Below are 17,830 nucleotides of genomic sequence, written 5' to 3'. Positions count from 1 at the left end.
GAGCAAAAGTAAAACAAGGTCGAGAAACAATGAGACAATGGAAGCAAGCGACATTTTTTTAATGCTTTTATTCACTGACTAAAAGAAGAGAAGCATTCATTCAACATTAATTCAAATCAACATTCGGCAGGTTGACACCCCCCCCCCCCTCGGGCGTTGGCCATCTGTCAGTTAAAGAGGTTTTACAAGGAGGTTTGTAACGTGCTCCCTTTTCTCCACAACAGAACCATGGATCAACACTGTTCTTTATACGATAAAATCGGTCCTCTCAACTGGAGAGGACTGTTTCCCTGTAGACTGGACCAAAACACAGCTGGGAAGGGTTCAAAGGAGAAAAATCTCACACAATTTCAGTCTTTAATTTACTTAAGCGCAGTTTAAGTCAGTTATATATATATTTATATTTATGCATACTTGCAAACCAGCTCACAGACGTAGGTTCATTTTGACTTGAGTTGGAGACTACGTTTGTTAAACCATGGCGCAGAACTTTTTAGAAACAAATGAAATGTACTGTATTTAAAATGTGCCTGGTATTATTTGAAAGGTGGTCCAGCTGTGTTTTGGCTTGTGTCCGGTTCCCTGCCTACAGGAAGAAGGTAAAATCCACTGCTATGTGTTCACTTGAACAAACACAATCACACAGGAACGTAACGCTCAGAATATTCAACATTAAGGATGGTAAAACCATTTTCGCAGAAAACACACAACAACATAGCTTTTGATTTACAAATTCAGTGTGATTTTTAATAATATACTTCATGTTCATAAATTGAACCCGGACATGTGTTGCATAAGAGTATACCACGGTAATGCATTGTTGATACCTATGGAAATATGCACTGTGTGAGTTTATATATATATATATCTATTTATATACCGTAGTTTATATTTCTTCCTCTATGGTTTTCTAAAGACGCAGCCGGGCGCTCTCAGCACTGCTTGTGCCCCCTTGGTGGCCACTAGTAAGACTGCTGTTATTGCAAACTGTCCTGATTTTAAACAAATGCACAACATTCGTACCACGATAAATCTAGGGGCCGTCTAGCCAGTCTCACAGAGACCAAGAGTGAGCCTGCCGTCACCGCTGCTGTCGCTGGGCTGGCTGACCAGAAGATCTTAAAAACTAAATGATAAAGATTTCAGAAATCATCATAAGGCCAAGTATTGTCATTGCAAGTTCTTATTAGTTTACGTCTTCCTTTCTACTGCGTGATGTGAGAAAAAGAAAAATATAAAAACAGAAAAAAAGGAGTGTGTGGATTATATGCATTCCTCTTGCATAGTTGTGAGGCTGGACTGGGCAGCAGGCCGGCCTGCCTGGCTAATTAGGAGGTTTGGCTCTCCAGACTTGACAAGAAAGACTTTGTTTAGCAGCCAGAAATATCAGAGCCACAGTAGCTGAGATCTAAATGAAGACAGTTGGCTGACACTGCGCATGAATATCCATCAGTTCCTTGACGAGCCACACCAAACTCCAGGGTTATGCACCAGAGCTGCTGACAGAGTTTGGCAAAGTTATGCTGTCAGTGCCATTTTGTTGTTTTCTTCTCTCGAAATACAACGTGGCAGGTATATATGATATGATAATACCCATAGTTTCATTGTTATGCTGGGATCATCATCAGATGCTGGCTGGAAAACATTTTAGTGTCAGCTATGGCTGCAATTATAGAAATCTGGAGAATCCAAACTTCCTCTAAGGCTCTCAGTGTGGCTATTGACGGCTGATGGCCTTCCTCCTCCTCCTCACTGAAATGACATCTAGTCTCACACACACACACACACACACAAACACATCTATCTATATCCGGTACACAGGGCTGATTTTGTACCGGTGCAATGCACATCCAGTGTCTTTCTCCAAGTAACAGAAACATATATCAGGATGTTAATCAGATTCTTTCACATTCCTACACGAGTCCAGCCCTATGTGAGCCCATTCAGAGTCTGGCATGAACTGGTAGTAGTCTATGGTCTTAGCATTTAGATCAAACAAGAAAACAAACAGGAAGCGTCTGAAATCGCACATTGTGAAGCCCGTTTCTTCATGGTTATTCCTTCACAAACATGTCAGTGTCCCCCAAAATTATTTTTAGTGGAACGTTTTTAGGCCCAGGATAATCTCACCACTACTTCTCATCTACATCTATTTTACTTTCCACAACATGGCAAGCATCCTGAGAGTTACCGTGACACACTCTCTAATCTGAGCGCTGATCAAAGTGGAAATGCAACTGGTCATGGTCTGTTTGTGTGTGTCTGTCTGCCTGTGGCCATTAGGACTGATGCAGATGTGACACAGTCTGCTGCTTTGGTACTAAAATAACACACGTTCACACTTGTAGAATTGGCTATTAGCAAACTCTTTCTATATGGACCTGGTAGGACAGACAGTGCCCAGAGCTCTGTATATCCACACCTCTGCGATCGAGACAGTTTTAACAAGCTGTCAAGGCTAACCGTGTCAGATGGACTATATTATAGGCCAGTTCTCTAGATTCAATTACCCATCAGGCCAAGGGGGCCCTGTTATCTTCCAGGATTTCTCAACGAATGCATACAGAACACAGAAGAAAAAAACAAAAAAAACACGAGTGGGTCAGAAGGGCAGATTTAATAGGATAACCCCTCTCCAAACCTGTCTTTTTTAAACTCATTATAAATAAGGCTCTGCTAGCTGGGTGCCAATCACTGGTTCTATGTATACACAGTATAGTATAGTTACACACCAGCCTCTGTCTGCATAATGCTGTATAAATAAGTGCAGCCTAGAGACTCCAGGTGCCACTGTGTATCCTGCCGTGTGTATTCATGCGTGTACAGAACATGCAGACTAACTTCCTCTTCCTGTATCGAGGTGTTTCTTTAAAACACAGCAGATTGATTAAGAGGGTGAAGTCAACCCATTTCACGGAAAGAGCAGCTAGTCCCTATATTTAGCACGGTCAGTGTAAAATGCTTTCACGTGTGACCTTTTAGTGTACCCGACACAAAAAGCCCGCGACATGGCCTCAGGACTTAGAGGACTCGTGTGAAAAGCAAAGCTGAGCGGTCGCAGAAACACGCTTTAGAAAACACCGTCGACCTCTGGATGAGCGACACACTTTTAATCAAGCACCTCTAAATGGAATCACACGTCCACTCCAATGGGCTCAGACCAGCTGTTAATCTGGTGGGACTCTGCAATACTAGCTGCATCCCAGATCCCCTTCGAGAACGCACCAACTTGTTCAAAGTAAAAAAAATATAGTATATATTTATATATAGAGTCTTAATTTATCATGCAGACACTTAAGCCACGTTGTAAACGGTTTGCTAGTCAGATGGTCGGAGTGACACCCCCCCCTCTCAATGTGGAATGTCTCATCTCAAGTGGTGAATCGCATAAGAGCTCCAAAAGCAGGGTACTAAACTTCCCATCAAATCTGACTACGGCCAGAAGGGACACTGGCTTTTCGTGCTATAGTTGGGAAGCTACAATGTGTCACAAAGGAGCTTCTGGAAGCATCTAAACAAGGCTTAGCCCCTGACTTTTACTGAGATCGAACCCAAACTCCTCATCTCTCGTTGTACATTGACTCACTCCTCACAGTGAAACAGGGGAAGCAGCAGGAATATGGTGCAGGGAAAATGTAGCTGACATGGTCCAGATTCAGACCTCTCTCTCTCTCTGCTTAAGCCTCTGTCACACTATAACAAGTACACTGCACTGGACTGGACTAGGAAGGCCTTTCCTTTGCTATATGGCGCCTTAGCAGCATGCAGTGGGGACCCCTGAGTGCCATTCACAGATAGGAAATTTGGCCACGTTGTACAAGTTGTGCACCAATGCGATGGAGGCCATTTTTCAACTTCACTTCTTAACATGGGGCGCAGTCCCTTAACACAACATTGGTCTCTTTTCTCAAGCCAACCACAGAACGAGACTGTTGACACTTAACCTGGTCCAGCATAGTATGGTCCACTATAACAAGGGCAGTCTCTTGACCCACAACACAACGAGTAGTAGAAGTCCGAGTTAAGTGGATGAAAACAAAATGAAAGATGCCAGAATAGGAAGTATTCCAAGAAAGGTGTCGAGTAGAAAAGAATATTGGAGCAGCCTCCTGCCGGCATGAGTTTACATGGGCACTTCAGATAGACGTGTGTCTAGTTTGTTCCACTGTGGTCTTTGGCAGCTTAAAAAAACACATCGAGGGAGGAGAACCGATCCAGTGACTCCTAGTATACTCCTGTATGGGTGAGCTAGAGGCCTGAGCTATTTCAACTTTCCCTCCGATACTATACCCTGAGAACGAACGATTTCTGTTACTGTTTCCGGCTGCAGTAGAAGTAATAAGACTACACTGCTGACCCCCTCCCCCCCACCCTTTAAATATATACACACACACATGCTGGAAACATAACAGCTGCACTGCTAACAACTTCTCACACACACACACAATCACACTATATTGATCACACATTTCTACTGGATACACTTTTGAAAGCCGACGTGGAAACTTGCTCAGACAGAAAACTGGCACGCTCCAATTAAAATCAAGCGTGTGCTGAAAGCTTAAGCTACCGTAGCTTCTAATGCTTCTTCCACTAAAGAGTGAACAAACAACCACAGCAACAACGACAACACATCACAACTCTAAACAACATGGCAAGAGAGCAAGAGGATTGAAAGTCAGTAAGACTAGAGAGAAGCGTTCAGGCACAAGGTGGATCAGTGTTTAGCTATTGGTGACGACGCATACAAGGGGATCAGGGATTAATCATGGTTTCCACTGATGGGTCACTCAAAGTGCTATGTCATGCTGTGACTTCGTCGTGGAGTTATTTTATTTGCCTTACTGGCAGAACTTTGTCTCACGTCTTTCCTGAACACAGAGCTCTTTCCATGCTATATTCACTCAAACTTGGGCGAAGAAAACAAAAACACAAGCAATAATTGATCAAAACAACATTGATTTTCTATGCCTTTCTGCTCTCATGCATATTGCCTACAGAGTTGTTCCTTTCTCTTTGTGGTCTAAGTGTTTCTAAAATATTTCTCTGGACCAAATCATCACAACATTAAACTTTGATATACATTTGTCATGGGCCCTCTATATATATATTCATGACTGACTGAAATGCATGATTAGAACAGCACTTCATTTCAAATGGGTATCTTGTATACGTATTAGGAGTGGAATTTTTAGCCTGCTCTGGCTGACAATAGCGTGGGAAACACCACAGCCGCTCCATTCACTCCGAGCAGAAACATAGTTGGACCTGACCAATGGTGAGACCTCACGTCTAGTGTTGAGCCAATCACAGGTGGGGGCGTGAGAAGACAGGAAACGGAGCAGGAAGCACACACACACACACAGAGGGTGAGGCTGAAGTTTGTAAAAATCTGCTTTTTTAAAATCAGTTTGTATTTAAAAAAAATAAAAGGATATATTTGCTCAGCTCAGATTACTGTCCAGTTTGAAATGGCATTCTTCTGTACATTGCGGTGCTTTTAGCCCTCCTTATCAGGTGATGTCTATATACACAGTAGAAACCTAGAACAGTTTACATTGCACATAAAAAGGAGTCTCTAAAAAAAAATGGAGATGAGAGGAAGAATTAGGGGAGGAAGAGAAGATAAAAACCAACATATTTTGGTCTGAATTTGTTATGTTGGGATTGCTTTCCCCCTTTCTGAGTGTGCAGCCAGCCACAGACATAGTTTTAAAAAGAAACACTTGGTACCAAAGTGCATTTTATCCTGAGATATGGACCAAGGACTAGAGAGATTATCATGGCTAAAACCACCAAGGTCCCTTAGCAGACGAGCAAACATTTGGTAACCACTAGGACCAAGAAGAAGCTGGCACACGGTGTGGCTCTGTACTATATCTGTCCACCGAGAAAGAAAAATAAAATCGCAGGTCAACCTTGTAAACTACAGACCTTGATGAAGACCTTCACAGTCTGCAATGCTATTGCCCCGGACCTCTAAAGCGCCATGGTGTGCACAACAATAACTCAGCGGAAGCCATTTTGGGATGATAACTTTTCTGACGGCTAGTCGACAGGTGAAAAATTGCTGCTCCCTCTACAGCCAAACCTTAATTTGATATTCCAGGTAAAATCCTTCCTCAGCTCAGGAAATGCCCCTGTAAAAGACACTTAAGCAATAGCACACGAGAGGGAGCATGTTGTCGCTCTATATCAGCACTGCTGTGATTCGGTCGTAGGCACGAGGCCGCAGGCCGAGTGCCGAAGAGAAACACAGCAGTGCTGATATAGAGCGACAACATGCGACCTCGAGTGTGCTATTGCTTTTATACAGCAGTTTTACATCTGAAATTCACAAGTTAACTTTAAAATGTTATCTTTAATAATTTAAGAATGTATTTGCTTCCGCCAACACAAATAGTTCGACAACAGCAATCAGAGCGGAGCGCGTTGCTAAGCAACAACTTTACGCGAGTGAACTCGTCTTGCTTTGTTTACTCTGGTCACATTAACCACGGCGGCCCGATGTCCCGTAAAAATCACCAAAGAAACGGAACGGCGGATCATAATCTAGTTGGTAATAAGGTCCGCTGCCCAATCCAAACCCCCACGCTTAATTTCCCAGAGTTTATGAGTGTATTTCGGCCCGGGGGAAGTAACGTTATACAATGAGGTGGGCAAGCTAGGCTAGGCTAATATGCTGCGCTCGTATTATTCAGCAGCCTGAGTTTATCTCCACACACTATTGCTGTCTTCAGTAACGTGAGTGTGAGCGACTACCGCACACTGTCTCTGTCTGTGTGTGGCAGCGATGCCCTCTCACAGGGGAGAGACTCGCCACAGTCAACCTGAGTCACACACAGATAACACACAAGTGAAGCTCCGGCTCATCAGTGAGCCGCGGAGTGATTTTGACAGTTGGTCTACAGTTTGGTGAACAGTCCCGAGTGATGTTGTTGGCTAATATCAGCACTCCTTCAGAACGCTCAGAAGGTCTCTCGTCCAATCAAATCACTCGCTCAGAACCAACTGCTGTATAATAGCTGTTATAAGCACTCAGCAGTCACAACACTGGAGCAGCAGTAGTTGGAACCGTACTAGGCCCAGGTTTCAGTTAGAATTACATTTTGTCTGGGAAGCAACACTATTGGTCAGCAGTGCCTGGCTTGAGGCCTGAACGACGTGGCGTGCTTGTACTTGTACTTCCACAGAGCCTGAATAACATTGCATTCATAAGGGGCGAAGGCATTCCCTCACTCATTTTCAAAAAGTTAGAATCCGACAATCAAAGCGACTGATCAAATGCCTTCCGCCCTTGATGAATGATTGAAGGACAAGCCAGTTGCAAAGCCAGACAAAAATTGACTGTGCCAGACAGGAGTCATTTGGCCCACGATAAATTGGGACTACATTCGGTTCACACAGTAATTGGGCCCAGCAGGTCCTCTTATCGACAGCATGGATTTCTCTTCCACTCCATAGCAACTCTCTTTGTCGCCACCCGCCACCCCCCTAATACATCTACTGGAGATGTTAAACATGTGCAATTGAGCAGCTTGGTTTTGCCATTCTTTAAGTCTTTATCAACCTTAATCGTTGAAAACAAATGTATGATTAGGTTTGCTGACCCTCACCCCCCAAACCGAGGGCAGAGCGAGGGGTCATCAGATGGCAAGATAAACGACATCATTAATAATAAACTACAACAACTGTATCCAGAAAACAGGGGGATGTTTCCAAGGCAACTGTGACTCAAGAGAAAAACAACAACAAAAAAACAACAAAAATCACACAAACTGATTGTTTCACATACACACACCCTACTTGACGACATCATTACCACCACCAACACTGTCCTGGTCATAGTGATGTTAAAAGCCTACCTGAGACTGTAGTATTCACACACATGGCCCATAACCTTGTTGTGCTTGTAGGTGCCACTACTCTTGGCTTGTCAGTGGAAAAAAAAACCTACAATGTCCGAGCTTGTTTATTCGGCAGCCGTGGCGAGATATGCGCCTGCCATATTTCTGCGGCAAATATATAGCTATACAGTAAGCCTTCCGATAGAAAACTAAAACCCACGACTGGCCAACAGAATGACAGCTTAGTTACATTCAGTGAATCCTCTTTTTTTCCCCTGTTCTTTGTCGTGATTTCTTTTTTTTGTTGAGAATTAGCCGTTTGATGCAAATTCTAGGTATTGGTATTTTCCACGGTAGAAATCTGTGTCCTACGGAATAATACGGGGGTTTTCTTTTAGCATGGCCTCACCACGAATTTGGAAGAAGTCAGAGAGATTTCTCAAAACATGGATACATATGCCGTTATGGAATGAAAACCTATTTTCTCTTTAGAATAATGCAGATCTTATTGGAGAGATTAATCTCCGAGCCCATCATATAGCGATCTTTTCTTTCACTTGATATTTTCATTTAAGAAAGGCTTTGGAAATGGCGATTGTTGTGGAACGGTCTTGACTTCTAGAGGAGAGCAAAGGCAGCTATATTCATCCTAAATGTAGAATTAAGATGCAAAGATGAACTACCATCTCTACACATCAAAAGACAACAGAGTAGGGGTGTGTGGTATTGTGACGGGCTGAATATTATAGTTTGGCTCAGAAGACCGGGCTTCCTATTTAAATCGACTGGGGAAGTGTCCCCGAAAAGTCGACAAGTGAGCAGGGCGGCAAGTGTGTTGGCTGCATGCATGTAACAATATTCTCCATAACACCGTTAGTAAGGCGCTCAGAATCCTTACACAAAACCATTTTGGCTACGAATTGCCATTCACTTCACAAAGATGATAATTCTAAGTCATAGCACGGACGTGGCTGTTGTTGAAAACAGCATAAACTGATCACCCCCTGCGACAGTCGGCTAATGTTACAGTGGAGATCCCCACGCTGCTGGCTCGTAAACTGGTGGAACTCATTGCTCGTGATGCTCATTTAGAGCAACAGCAGAAGCAGCTAAGGTTGTATCAGCCAGGAAGTGATTGATCGGTTCATTTACAAACTCCAACTCTTGTTTTTTTTGCTAGAGTGGAGAAGACAGACAGACACAGAGCAAAGGTTAAAAAAAGAAAAAAATAATACTTTCACAGCTAGAGCTAGTAGCTTGTGTCCAGCTCTCAACCTGCCCGCCTGTCCTGATCTAGCTGTGAGCAGGATATTAATATATCTGTATTTAAATACACACAAAGCCAATTGGGGCAAGGAAACCACCACACGGGGAAAACAAGGTTATACACAGAGCAGGGGGAGATGTAAAACGATAAAAAAAAAAAAAATAATAATAGTCATACAGAGGCTCTAGAGGTTTTTAAGGTGAAGGAAACATCGAGCTCTGAATACTTGTTGATCAAGACCAGACCAGACCGGGTCATGCCAGACACAAGGGCATTTGAAGCAGCAAAATGGCCTCTTTTAGCAGAAAGTTTAAAAATAAATGGTCATACCTCAAGTCTTGCCTGTGGTTAGAGGTCAAAGACTTCAAACTGAATGAATATCAAATTATTAAATGTCATTTTTATTAGAATATCCGGCTTTAATTGGATATTTTAAACGTCAAACTTGATTCTGGTCTAACAAGATAACCAAGAGGCAAAGCGAGAAAAAAAAAAAAAAGCAGGGGAATTCATTCAGGAATGGTCAGACTTGATTGTGTGCTAAAACCTCTGTGAAAAAGAGACAAAAAATAAAAATAAAAAGTGGAAAATAAAAACAATCAGCTCACATTAGTTCACATGAATGTAATTGATAGATTGTTTTAAAGATCCAGGTTTTTAGATTTCTCACTCAGATCTGGGGTCTGCTTCAAAAGGACTGGAGTGGACTTGTACTTGGGGCAGGTCTGGTCTGGTCTTGACACTGGTTTAAGCGGTGTTGTGTTGGGTTTTGCCTCCCTTGTGCCTACATGCCCATGCTGAAGGCGTGCAGCTCACGGTGGAAGTGCTGGGTGGGTTCGGAGAGAACCAGGCTGGACTCCAGACAGGGGCGCCAGACCCGGCCCAGGCCCAGAGAAACCTCCTTGACCAGGTTGTGGACCGGGTCTCCCTCCATACACACAGACTGCTCCGGATCAAAGTCGATGCTCTCCTCGGAGACGGTCAGCACGCGCAGACTGGAGCCTCGCAGCCGAGACACGGCCACCAGGTTATGGGACCATACAGTGTAACCTACAGAGAGATAAGGGTGTTTAGTTATACAGGTAAATCCCATTGAGACCGGAGACTCTTTTACAAGGGAGACCTGTTCCCATTTACACGTTACAGGTTGGATTTATCTTGGTAATATTAAGGATAGATAGTAAATACGCACAAAGCACTGGCTACAACCGCTAAATAATACATCACGAAATAATGAATGAAAGAAAGAACATTGTGTGGTTGTAAATCATCAGTCATTAGGATTGCTTTAGTTTTAGCTTATTTCAGCTCGACTCTACTGATTTGATCACGCTCACTGCTATAAGCTAAAATGAACCGGCTGTATGCTAACGAGACAAACCTCAAATGAAAGCTAATGTTGCCCTGAATCTTCTGGATGTGTAAATAGGCTATTGTTTTTGTTGCAAAACATATCTTTAGAATTGTGTATTTTTGTATGAACTAACAACTCAGTGAATGGAGGTTATTTGTTAACGTTATAATTTCTAGAAATGTAAAATTTCCTAAAATTAAGCACGTTTGACTTGAATTCAAAACTACGTTTCAACAACATAACTGGAAATAATGTGTAGTAGAAGTAACATGATATGACTCAATTAGGTATTACATTTAAGGTCAATGACGTTTCGTCTAGGCTCACTCAACCCAACCCTGAAACTATTTCTACACTATGCCTAACCACGAGAACCACTAGGGTTTGCCATCATACAGTTTGCCCAACCAGAGCTGAAGTCACTTTACTGTATAACAACGAGCTGAACCCACCATGTATCACCAGCACAGCCAGCTGAGTACATCTCCATGCCAACAGGACCAGGGGGTCTTCGAGGCGGTTGAGGCTGAGGTCGGGGAAGTCGGGGTCGTCTCTCAGGAGCAGGAAGTGAGTCAGTGTCTTGTTGTACTGATGAGTGATGAGCTCCAGTGTGCTGTCAGACACCAGCGTGTTGTAACTGTCCAGGTGCAGACGCTCCAGGGGAAGGCTGGGCTTTAGGACCCTGAGGAGCTCCGAGCTGTCCACCTCCAGGGCCATCATGTACACTCGCAGGTTGGAGCTCACACGGACCTGGGGGAGGATCGGGTTAAAAACTTGAACCAAAGATGTGGACACGGTGCATTAACATGAAGCTGAGGCCAGTGGTGCTAAGATTAACTAGAAATGCCGCTTGGCTGGTTATACGCCTCTGCGAGCCATGCAATTACCTAAAGTACAGTGGTGGTAAGGCAATTCTATAAAGAAGGTAAAGCTCCAAAGAAGCTACAATATGGCACAAGGTCACTTCGACCTGACGATATGTAAGGTCGCAGTGACCTTTGAACTCCACAGTCTACTCAGTTTATATATATATATTTTTTTAAAGATATTTTTATGCTTTATTGATAGTGTAGAGACAGAGTTGAAAGGCAGAGAGGGGAGTGACATGCAGAGAACAACCGCGGGCTGGAATCAAACCCGGGTCCGCTGCTGGCCGAGGCCCATGGGGGGGACGCCCTATCAACTGAGCTAAAGGCGCCCCCCACTCAGTTTGTCTTTGAGTCAGTCGACATTTGTGTAAACTTCTCTTCTAGAGATTCTAGAGATATTGTGTTCACAATACGCAAGGTCACCGTGACCTTCGACCTCCAACATGTAATCATTTTATTTTCTTATCAAATTGTGAGTTTGTGTCAAATTTTACAAAAATCCATTAAAATACGCAATATCTCACAAAACTGAGATAGGCCTTTGATCTCTAATCCAAAACATTTCATCCTTGAATTAGAGTGGACATTTGGGCAAAGTTTGTAGAAAAATCCCTCCAACATCATGAGATATTGCTCTCACAAGAATGGCCCAAACGGAAGAACAACCCGAACACATAATGCCCCCCGACCTTTGCCGGCAGGACGGCTAAAAACGAGGACAGTTATTGCATTACCAGTGCCTTCCAGTCGTCGTCGGTAGCCGTCCCGTCTAATGGTTTGAACTCCAGGGCGGCGCCGTTGAGCATCAGGGAGAGGCGATGCAGTGGAGTCCTGCTGGGAGATGCCAGCAGACCACACATCTCAGAGGTCAAGTCAGAGAAATCCAGAGCCAGGGTGTGAATATTAGATAAACGGTCCAACTCTGACGGGGAGATGAGGGGACCTGAGGAGAGGTGTTGTCAATTAGAAGAACCAATACAATCCAACCAAGATTTTAACTGCATTTACACAAACACAGAGAAAAACACATCCCAACCCACACACACATACACACATACCCAGCTGATGGTCCAGTAAACTGAGGTGCTGCAGGGTCTCGGCTGAGGGATTGGACAGGCTGGCTAAGGAGCAGGGAGTCACCAGACCCAACATGAAGCTACAGGACAACCACCTCAGCTGCCTGGTGTTAGACAACAGCTCCATGAACAGCTGCTGAACTCTGCAAGACGGTACAGGGGACGGAGAATGATGAGTGGGGAGAATGGGGAATTAGCTTCAATATCACTTTACCAGCATGACTATAGAGACAATGACACAAGGAGAGCAATTCATGCACGCTCAAATATCAAATATGAAGAGAAAAAAAAACGGCAACAAAACCTTTTGAGTGAAAATCAAGATCAGAAACTCAGAATGTATATTGTGTTGATGCTGGAGATATGGTTTGAAGATCTACCCAGGCATTTTGAAAATAAGTTTTCATTTTTGTACACCAAGCACAGTGTCCAATTCCAAACAATGTCAACACCGCAATGAAGTTAATAATAATCTACTAGCAGACCCACACGAACATTCCCGGACCATAAAACGAGTCACGACTTCCCATTTTTTATTTCTCCATTCGTACTCTACGGTCAATCAATTACGTATTATAATACGATGTTGCAGTTCTAAGTAAAGACAAGCACTTGTTTTTTTTTTAAATTAAAATAAGATAAGCACTCTATTGACAGAAACACAAAGGGAACCTGACAGTGTTGCTATGCTTACTCATTGATCTTCTTGTCCCCCTGGTGAATCTGGTGCAGGTGGGAGCTGTCCAATAGTCCCTCCTGCTGGAGAACACAGGTGTCTCCATACAGAGTCAGCTTCTGCAGGTTTCTAGAGAATGACACAGAGAGAGGTGTTAAAACATAGAAAAGAAATGGAACGTTTTCTATACTAGGCATCCAAATATTTAAGTGCCCTCCTTTGAGCTGACAGACTTGCATGAAAGCAATATATTCTCTCGCGGTCAAATCGTATTCAAACCCTGGTGTGTTAGTAGTGCAAATAACACGTGTGTATGGTGCTACAACTGAGACACATGTATCGTGAGAAAAATAATTACACCCATTCACAGATAAACCAAACCTATTCATAGAACAATTACTTCAATAGGACGGTTTCTTTGTCATCTATTTGCTCAGTCAACATCATTTGCTGCGAGTAGTGTATCTGGTTTGATCACACACAGGGCATGAGAGGTGCATGGGAACAGTGGTTAGACTCGGAGTTGAGTTCAACCATTTCCTATCGCTCTTAGACAAACGGTAGCAATTTCTATACAAACTTATCTAGCCCTGGTTCTGTATATTGCTGGGTCGACTCGTCCCCTATCGTGCAGCAGACTATATGCTAAGAGTTGATGCTTTGAAAAGCAGCCAAGGTAATCTTTATAGGATGTCACAATGCACCCAATTACATTCTCCAAATACACACAACACAATCTACAGCGGTTTTGATAATCTCCAATGTAAACTGTGGGAGAGTTGTATCAACCACATGTGCAGCATGCAGACTAAAGGCCAGGACACACCAGTCCGACTTGTTTCTACTTGTTCCGACTACGCAAAAAATGGGGTCGGCCGTTTCAGGAAGCTCCAGGCTTCCCGTCGCGGCCAGAGAACACACCAAACTGACTGCTGACTTTCCGTACGCTCTGTTGCTTGCGCGGGACGTAATGTCTCCATAACAGCAGGCGGCGCTAATCTGTATTGTGGCCCGAAAAAATACGAAAGCCGGAAATGATGGGACAACTCTCTAGAGCATAAACATAGATAGAAATACGTATTTATATTTATGGACCATAAGAGCACAATTTTTAGCAGAGAGTGTCGAGCATGGTGTCGAGCAGTCAACAAGGGTTGATGCATGTGAGTACTCTCAAAATGAAACGAACAAACACATTAAAACGATGGCTAGCTGTTGTTAGCTGTTTGTGCTACCCGCCTCACTTCCGGGCTTCACTGATTCGCTAGCCCTCCACCAATCAAATTGCTCCAAATGAAAGACGGTCGGCCAGCCTGTCGCCGCCGATTGAACATGTTCAATCGGCGGCGACAGGCTCAAAACAAGCCCGACGACCTCTACGTCGGCCGACGTTACGGCACACACCAAACAGATTCGTCTCCCGACCCCCTATCGACTCTACGACGGCGATTTTCGGGCTGGTGTGTCCTGGCCTTAACATGACACAGGCCTACCTGCTAGGTTACATTATGTTTCAGGCAGCCCACTTCCTGTTAATCAGCTGAGAGCTAAGCTTTACAAAATGCCTCTGCAGCGAAAGCCGCCAGCAGTCTCATGTGCAGCTACTTAGTGTGTGAAACCTCTTATCAAATGAAGAATGAGTTATCAATTCTCATTATTTTGAACACGCGCTGCTACCATTGGAACTGGACCAATGTTAACTGAATGGAAAACTAACATCTGTTCGTCTGATAACACGGGAGCTAAAGTTAGATCTGGCAGCTGGCATTTGTCTTGATCAGTGGTCAACTGGAAAGAATCGATTAAATGGTGAATAGCAATGAAACAGCATAATTAACTGAATGAGCAATTCTAGCAGTCTGTCATTATGATAAACTGCCAGAAGAACTCACCTACCCAGTCGATCAATCAACATTTGTATTGCTGGTTTGTTTGTGGCAGTCTGCCGCAGTCAACAGGGCATGTAGCGATTCCCATTTGACCTGGTTCCTTACCAATAGGTGCTACTCTACAGTAGGAACTATACTACTGGTGGCATCCTTAGTTTACAAAAAAAAATCAAAATCTATCTGCCCCTCTCTGGGATTAACACTATTGTCACTAAAATAATGGGTTTGTTTTCCATTTAAATATCTGGAAGAGCTCAGAAATCAAATGGTAAAATCATATCTTAGTTGTTTTTTTTGTGAGTTGATATAAATGTAACAGGATGTGTTTAATGTGGCATATGATCATATCATATCGTTCCCTGGTCCCCGAATTGAATGGAATCAAAGTGGAATCACAGCAGACTTTGTGATAGGGCAAATATCGTATCGTTGTCCAACTAATCGATCTAATTAATATTTTGAAGACATCAGCAATTTATACATTGCAACTCAAAACCACCATAGAACACAGGACACATGGGTTAGGTTCCTCAGTAGAGTTTTGAATGGAAAATGTTGGAAACTGCTCAATGAGAAGCATTCAGACAAGAGAAAGGGTTTCAGCACCCCTCAGCAGAACTGCAAGACATGAACTCAACGGCTTTTGCCGGGCGCTATTTCAACACCACAAAGCACTGTAGATGACAATAGAGAAGGTGGGAGAAGGTATGACGGAGAGATGTTCTATACTAAATCAGGAATCTTATCATTCAAAGTTAGGCTTTAGTCTACAGAACAGTAACTCCAACAGCACTAATAATAAGCCAAGGGCCCAATGTTTTATTGATGCAGCACAAAGGTGATGGCATCCTACAGTATGTAACGACATACCAGAGCTAAATGTATACACTGTATGTGTGTGTCAGTGCTGCTGATATCAGCAAGTCACAGCCCAACAAAGCCTTCTCTAGCCACCACCAGTGCTGCATTGTATCTGCTGGTATGAAGACCTCAATGTAACACAGGAAAATCGAACTGACAACAAAAGAAAGGCAGACGAGCGTTTGACACTGAAGCATGTATCCTCCACACCCTATTATCTGATGGCTGTAAATGTGTAAAATACTGTTCCATCAACAACGTCTTCAGGCGCATTAGGATAACGTAAGCTACCATCTCCTGCTGCAAAGACATGACTCGATTACGTAACTGCTAATGTCAGGGTTTGTTTATAGCTAACTGAGCTAGCTAGCTGCGACGCACCAAATACTATTACATTTACACAAACGGGGAGGGTGTCAAACGTACGCAACGTGAAGTATTGAAATTAAACAAAAACAAAACAAGCATGACATTTTTTTGGGGGGGAGCAGAATTTAACGTTACCTGTTGTTGCGGATGTTTGAGAACACACACAGCACCTGGTCCAAGTAAGTGGCCATGGCGTCTCTCCATCGCTCGGAGAGCTGCGGGTCGTTATCCTGACCGGGGGTCGTCTGCTCCATCCTGTTGGACGACGGCTCGTTGTTCAGCGGACTAAGGTAGCCTTCGACCGGTGCAAGTTCCAGCTGCAGCTCCCGCACGAAGGAACCAAATTTCCGCATGAGGAACTCCAGCTTCGGGGTGTCCTCGGAGCTGGAGCCGCCACCGCCGCTACAACCACCACCACCTACCCGCAGTTTGAGCTCGGTCCACAGCGCGGGGTAGAAGAGACACTCCCTCCAGCGCGAGCACACGGTCGAGGCCCGCAGCTTGTCTCGGTCGGACAGAAAGGAGAATATATGGACGATAAGCTCGCTGGGCAAAGCCATGGCTCCCACACCCCCGCACAGAGCCATGGCGAGCTGAGAAAGGTGCTAGCCGAAAACCAACCAGACTATATAAAATAAATGTAACAACCGTTTTCTTTAAAAAACTGGTGGTGGTGCAGCGGCTAGTGACAGCAACCCTCCTTCTTCCTTTCGGTGAAAACAAACCGTTTTCCAGCTTTGCCTTCAATACTATTGGACCGTACCATTCCTTTTCAATGCACAGGGAACAAAACGATCCCCGTGAATCTTATAGGAATGTCTGTAACGGGACATGTGTCATTATTTGTGTTTGCTGACATTTCAATTTTATTTATTCAACAATTTTAAGGCTTTAATGATACTTTCATATGATTTGTTTTTGTTAATCTGTGATTGCATTGCCTCGTTGTCAAGGAGATGGTTCAGTCCTGAAGTGTTGTTATTTTTGCCATACCGCCGTGCACCGCCGGAGGGCGGTGTTTCTCAGCTCTACAAAGCTCGACGCAACGCCAACACGTGATCTTTATTTTGGAGTTGATAGCAGACACATCCCCTTCAACTCACGCCCAACTCCGAGGAGAGATTATAGAGAGGTTACAAAACCCTACCACAACAGTAGGCTACTACTAACGCGAATTATTTAATCTACAAAATAGCACTTGTAATAGCTAGGCCTATTTATTGCTTAGCTGTTCCACTGGAATGCACTGACAAACATTCCTGTTATTTTTTCTATCTCACTGGTCGTTGTACACCACATTTAAAAGTTATCTTTAAAACTTTATCATTCTTCAACCCTTCAAAACCAAGAAGTCCTTTCACAATGAAATTAAAATGTTGACTGCTTTTAGCCATTTAATTAGGCCTAATAACTTTAACGGTAGAGTCAGCGATTCTAGAGAACGCTTGTTGTCAAAATCACTTTTGGTCGAAATCAGGGAATACCTCCTCATGATTTGCTACCTCTACGTATTGTGCTGAAAGTGATATGATTTAGATTTTTGGATGATGTAGCGAATAGCGATGACTGTGGGAGTGTGGGCTCCAAGAGCAGGATGGTCATTCAGTTCCACTCATCACCAC

The 17,830-nt window shown here is 43.7% G+C and overlaps 1 protein-coding gene across 1 annotated transcript; it reads right to left on the bottom strand.

Moving 5' to 3' along the window:
• Positions 1-9,898: 9,898 nt before the first annotated feature.
• fbxo33 (F-box protein 33) lies at positions 9,899-16,795 on the bottom strand (the record flags this gene model as incomplete). Its single annotated transcript, XM_080042787.1, has 6 exons — positions 9,899-10,164; positions 10,921-11,218; positions 12,072-12,280; positions 12,396-12,556; positions 13,108-13,218; positions 16,344-16,795. The coding sequence occupies 6 exons, from the start codon at positions 16,793-16,795 to the stop codon at positions 9,899-9,901; spliced, it is 1,497 nt and encodes a 498-aa protein (XP_079898913.1).
• Between the last annotated feature and the right edge of the window lie 1,035 nt (positions 16,796-17,830).

The sequence above is a fragment of the Ammodytes marinus genome (assembly GCF_949987685.1).
Source record: "Ammodytes marinus genome assembly, chromosome: 15".
NCBI classification, from domain to species: domain Eukaryota; kingdom Metazoa; phylum Chordata; class Actinopteri; order Uranoscopiformes; family Ammodytidae; genus Ammodytes; species Ammodytes marinus.
This window is presented reverse-complemented; position numbering and strand designations above follow the sequence as displayed.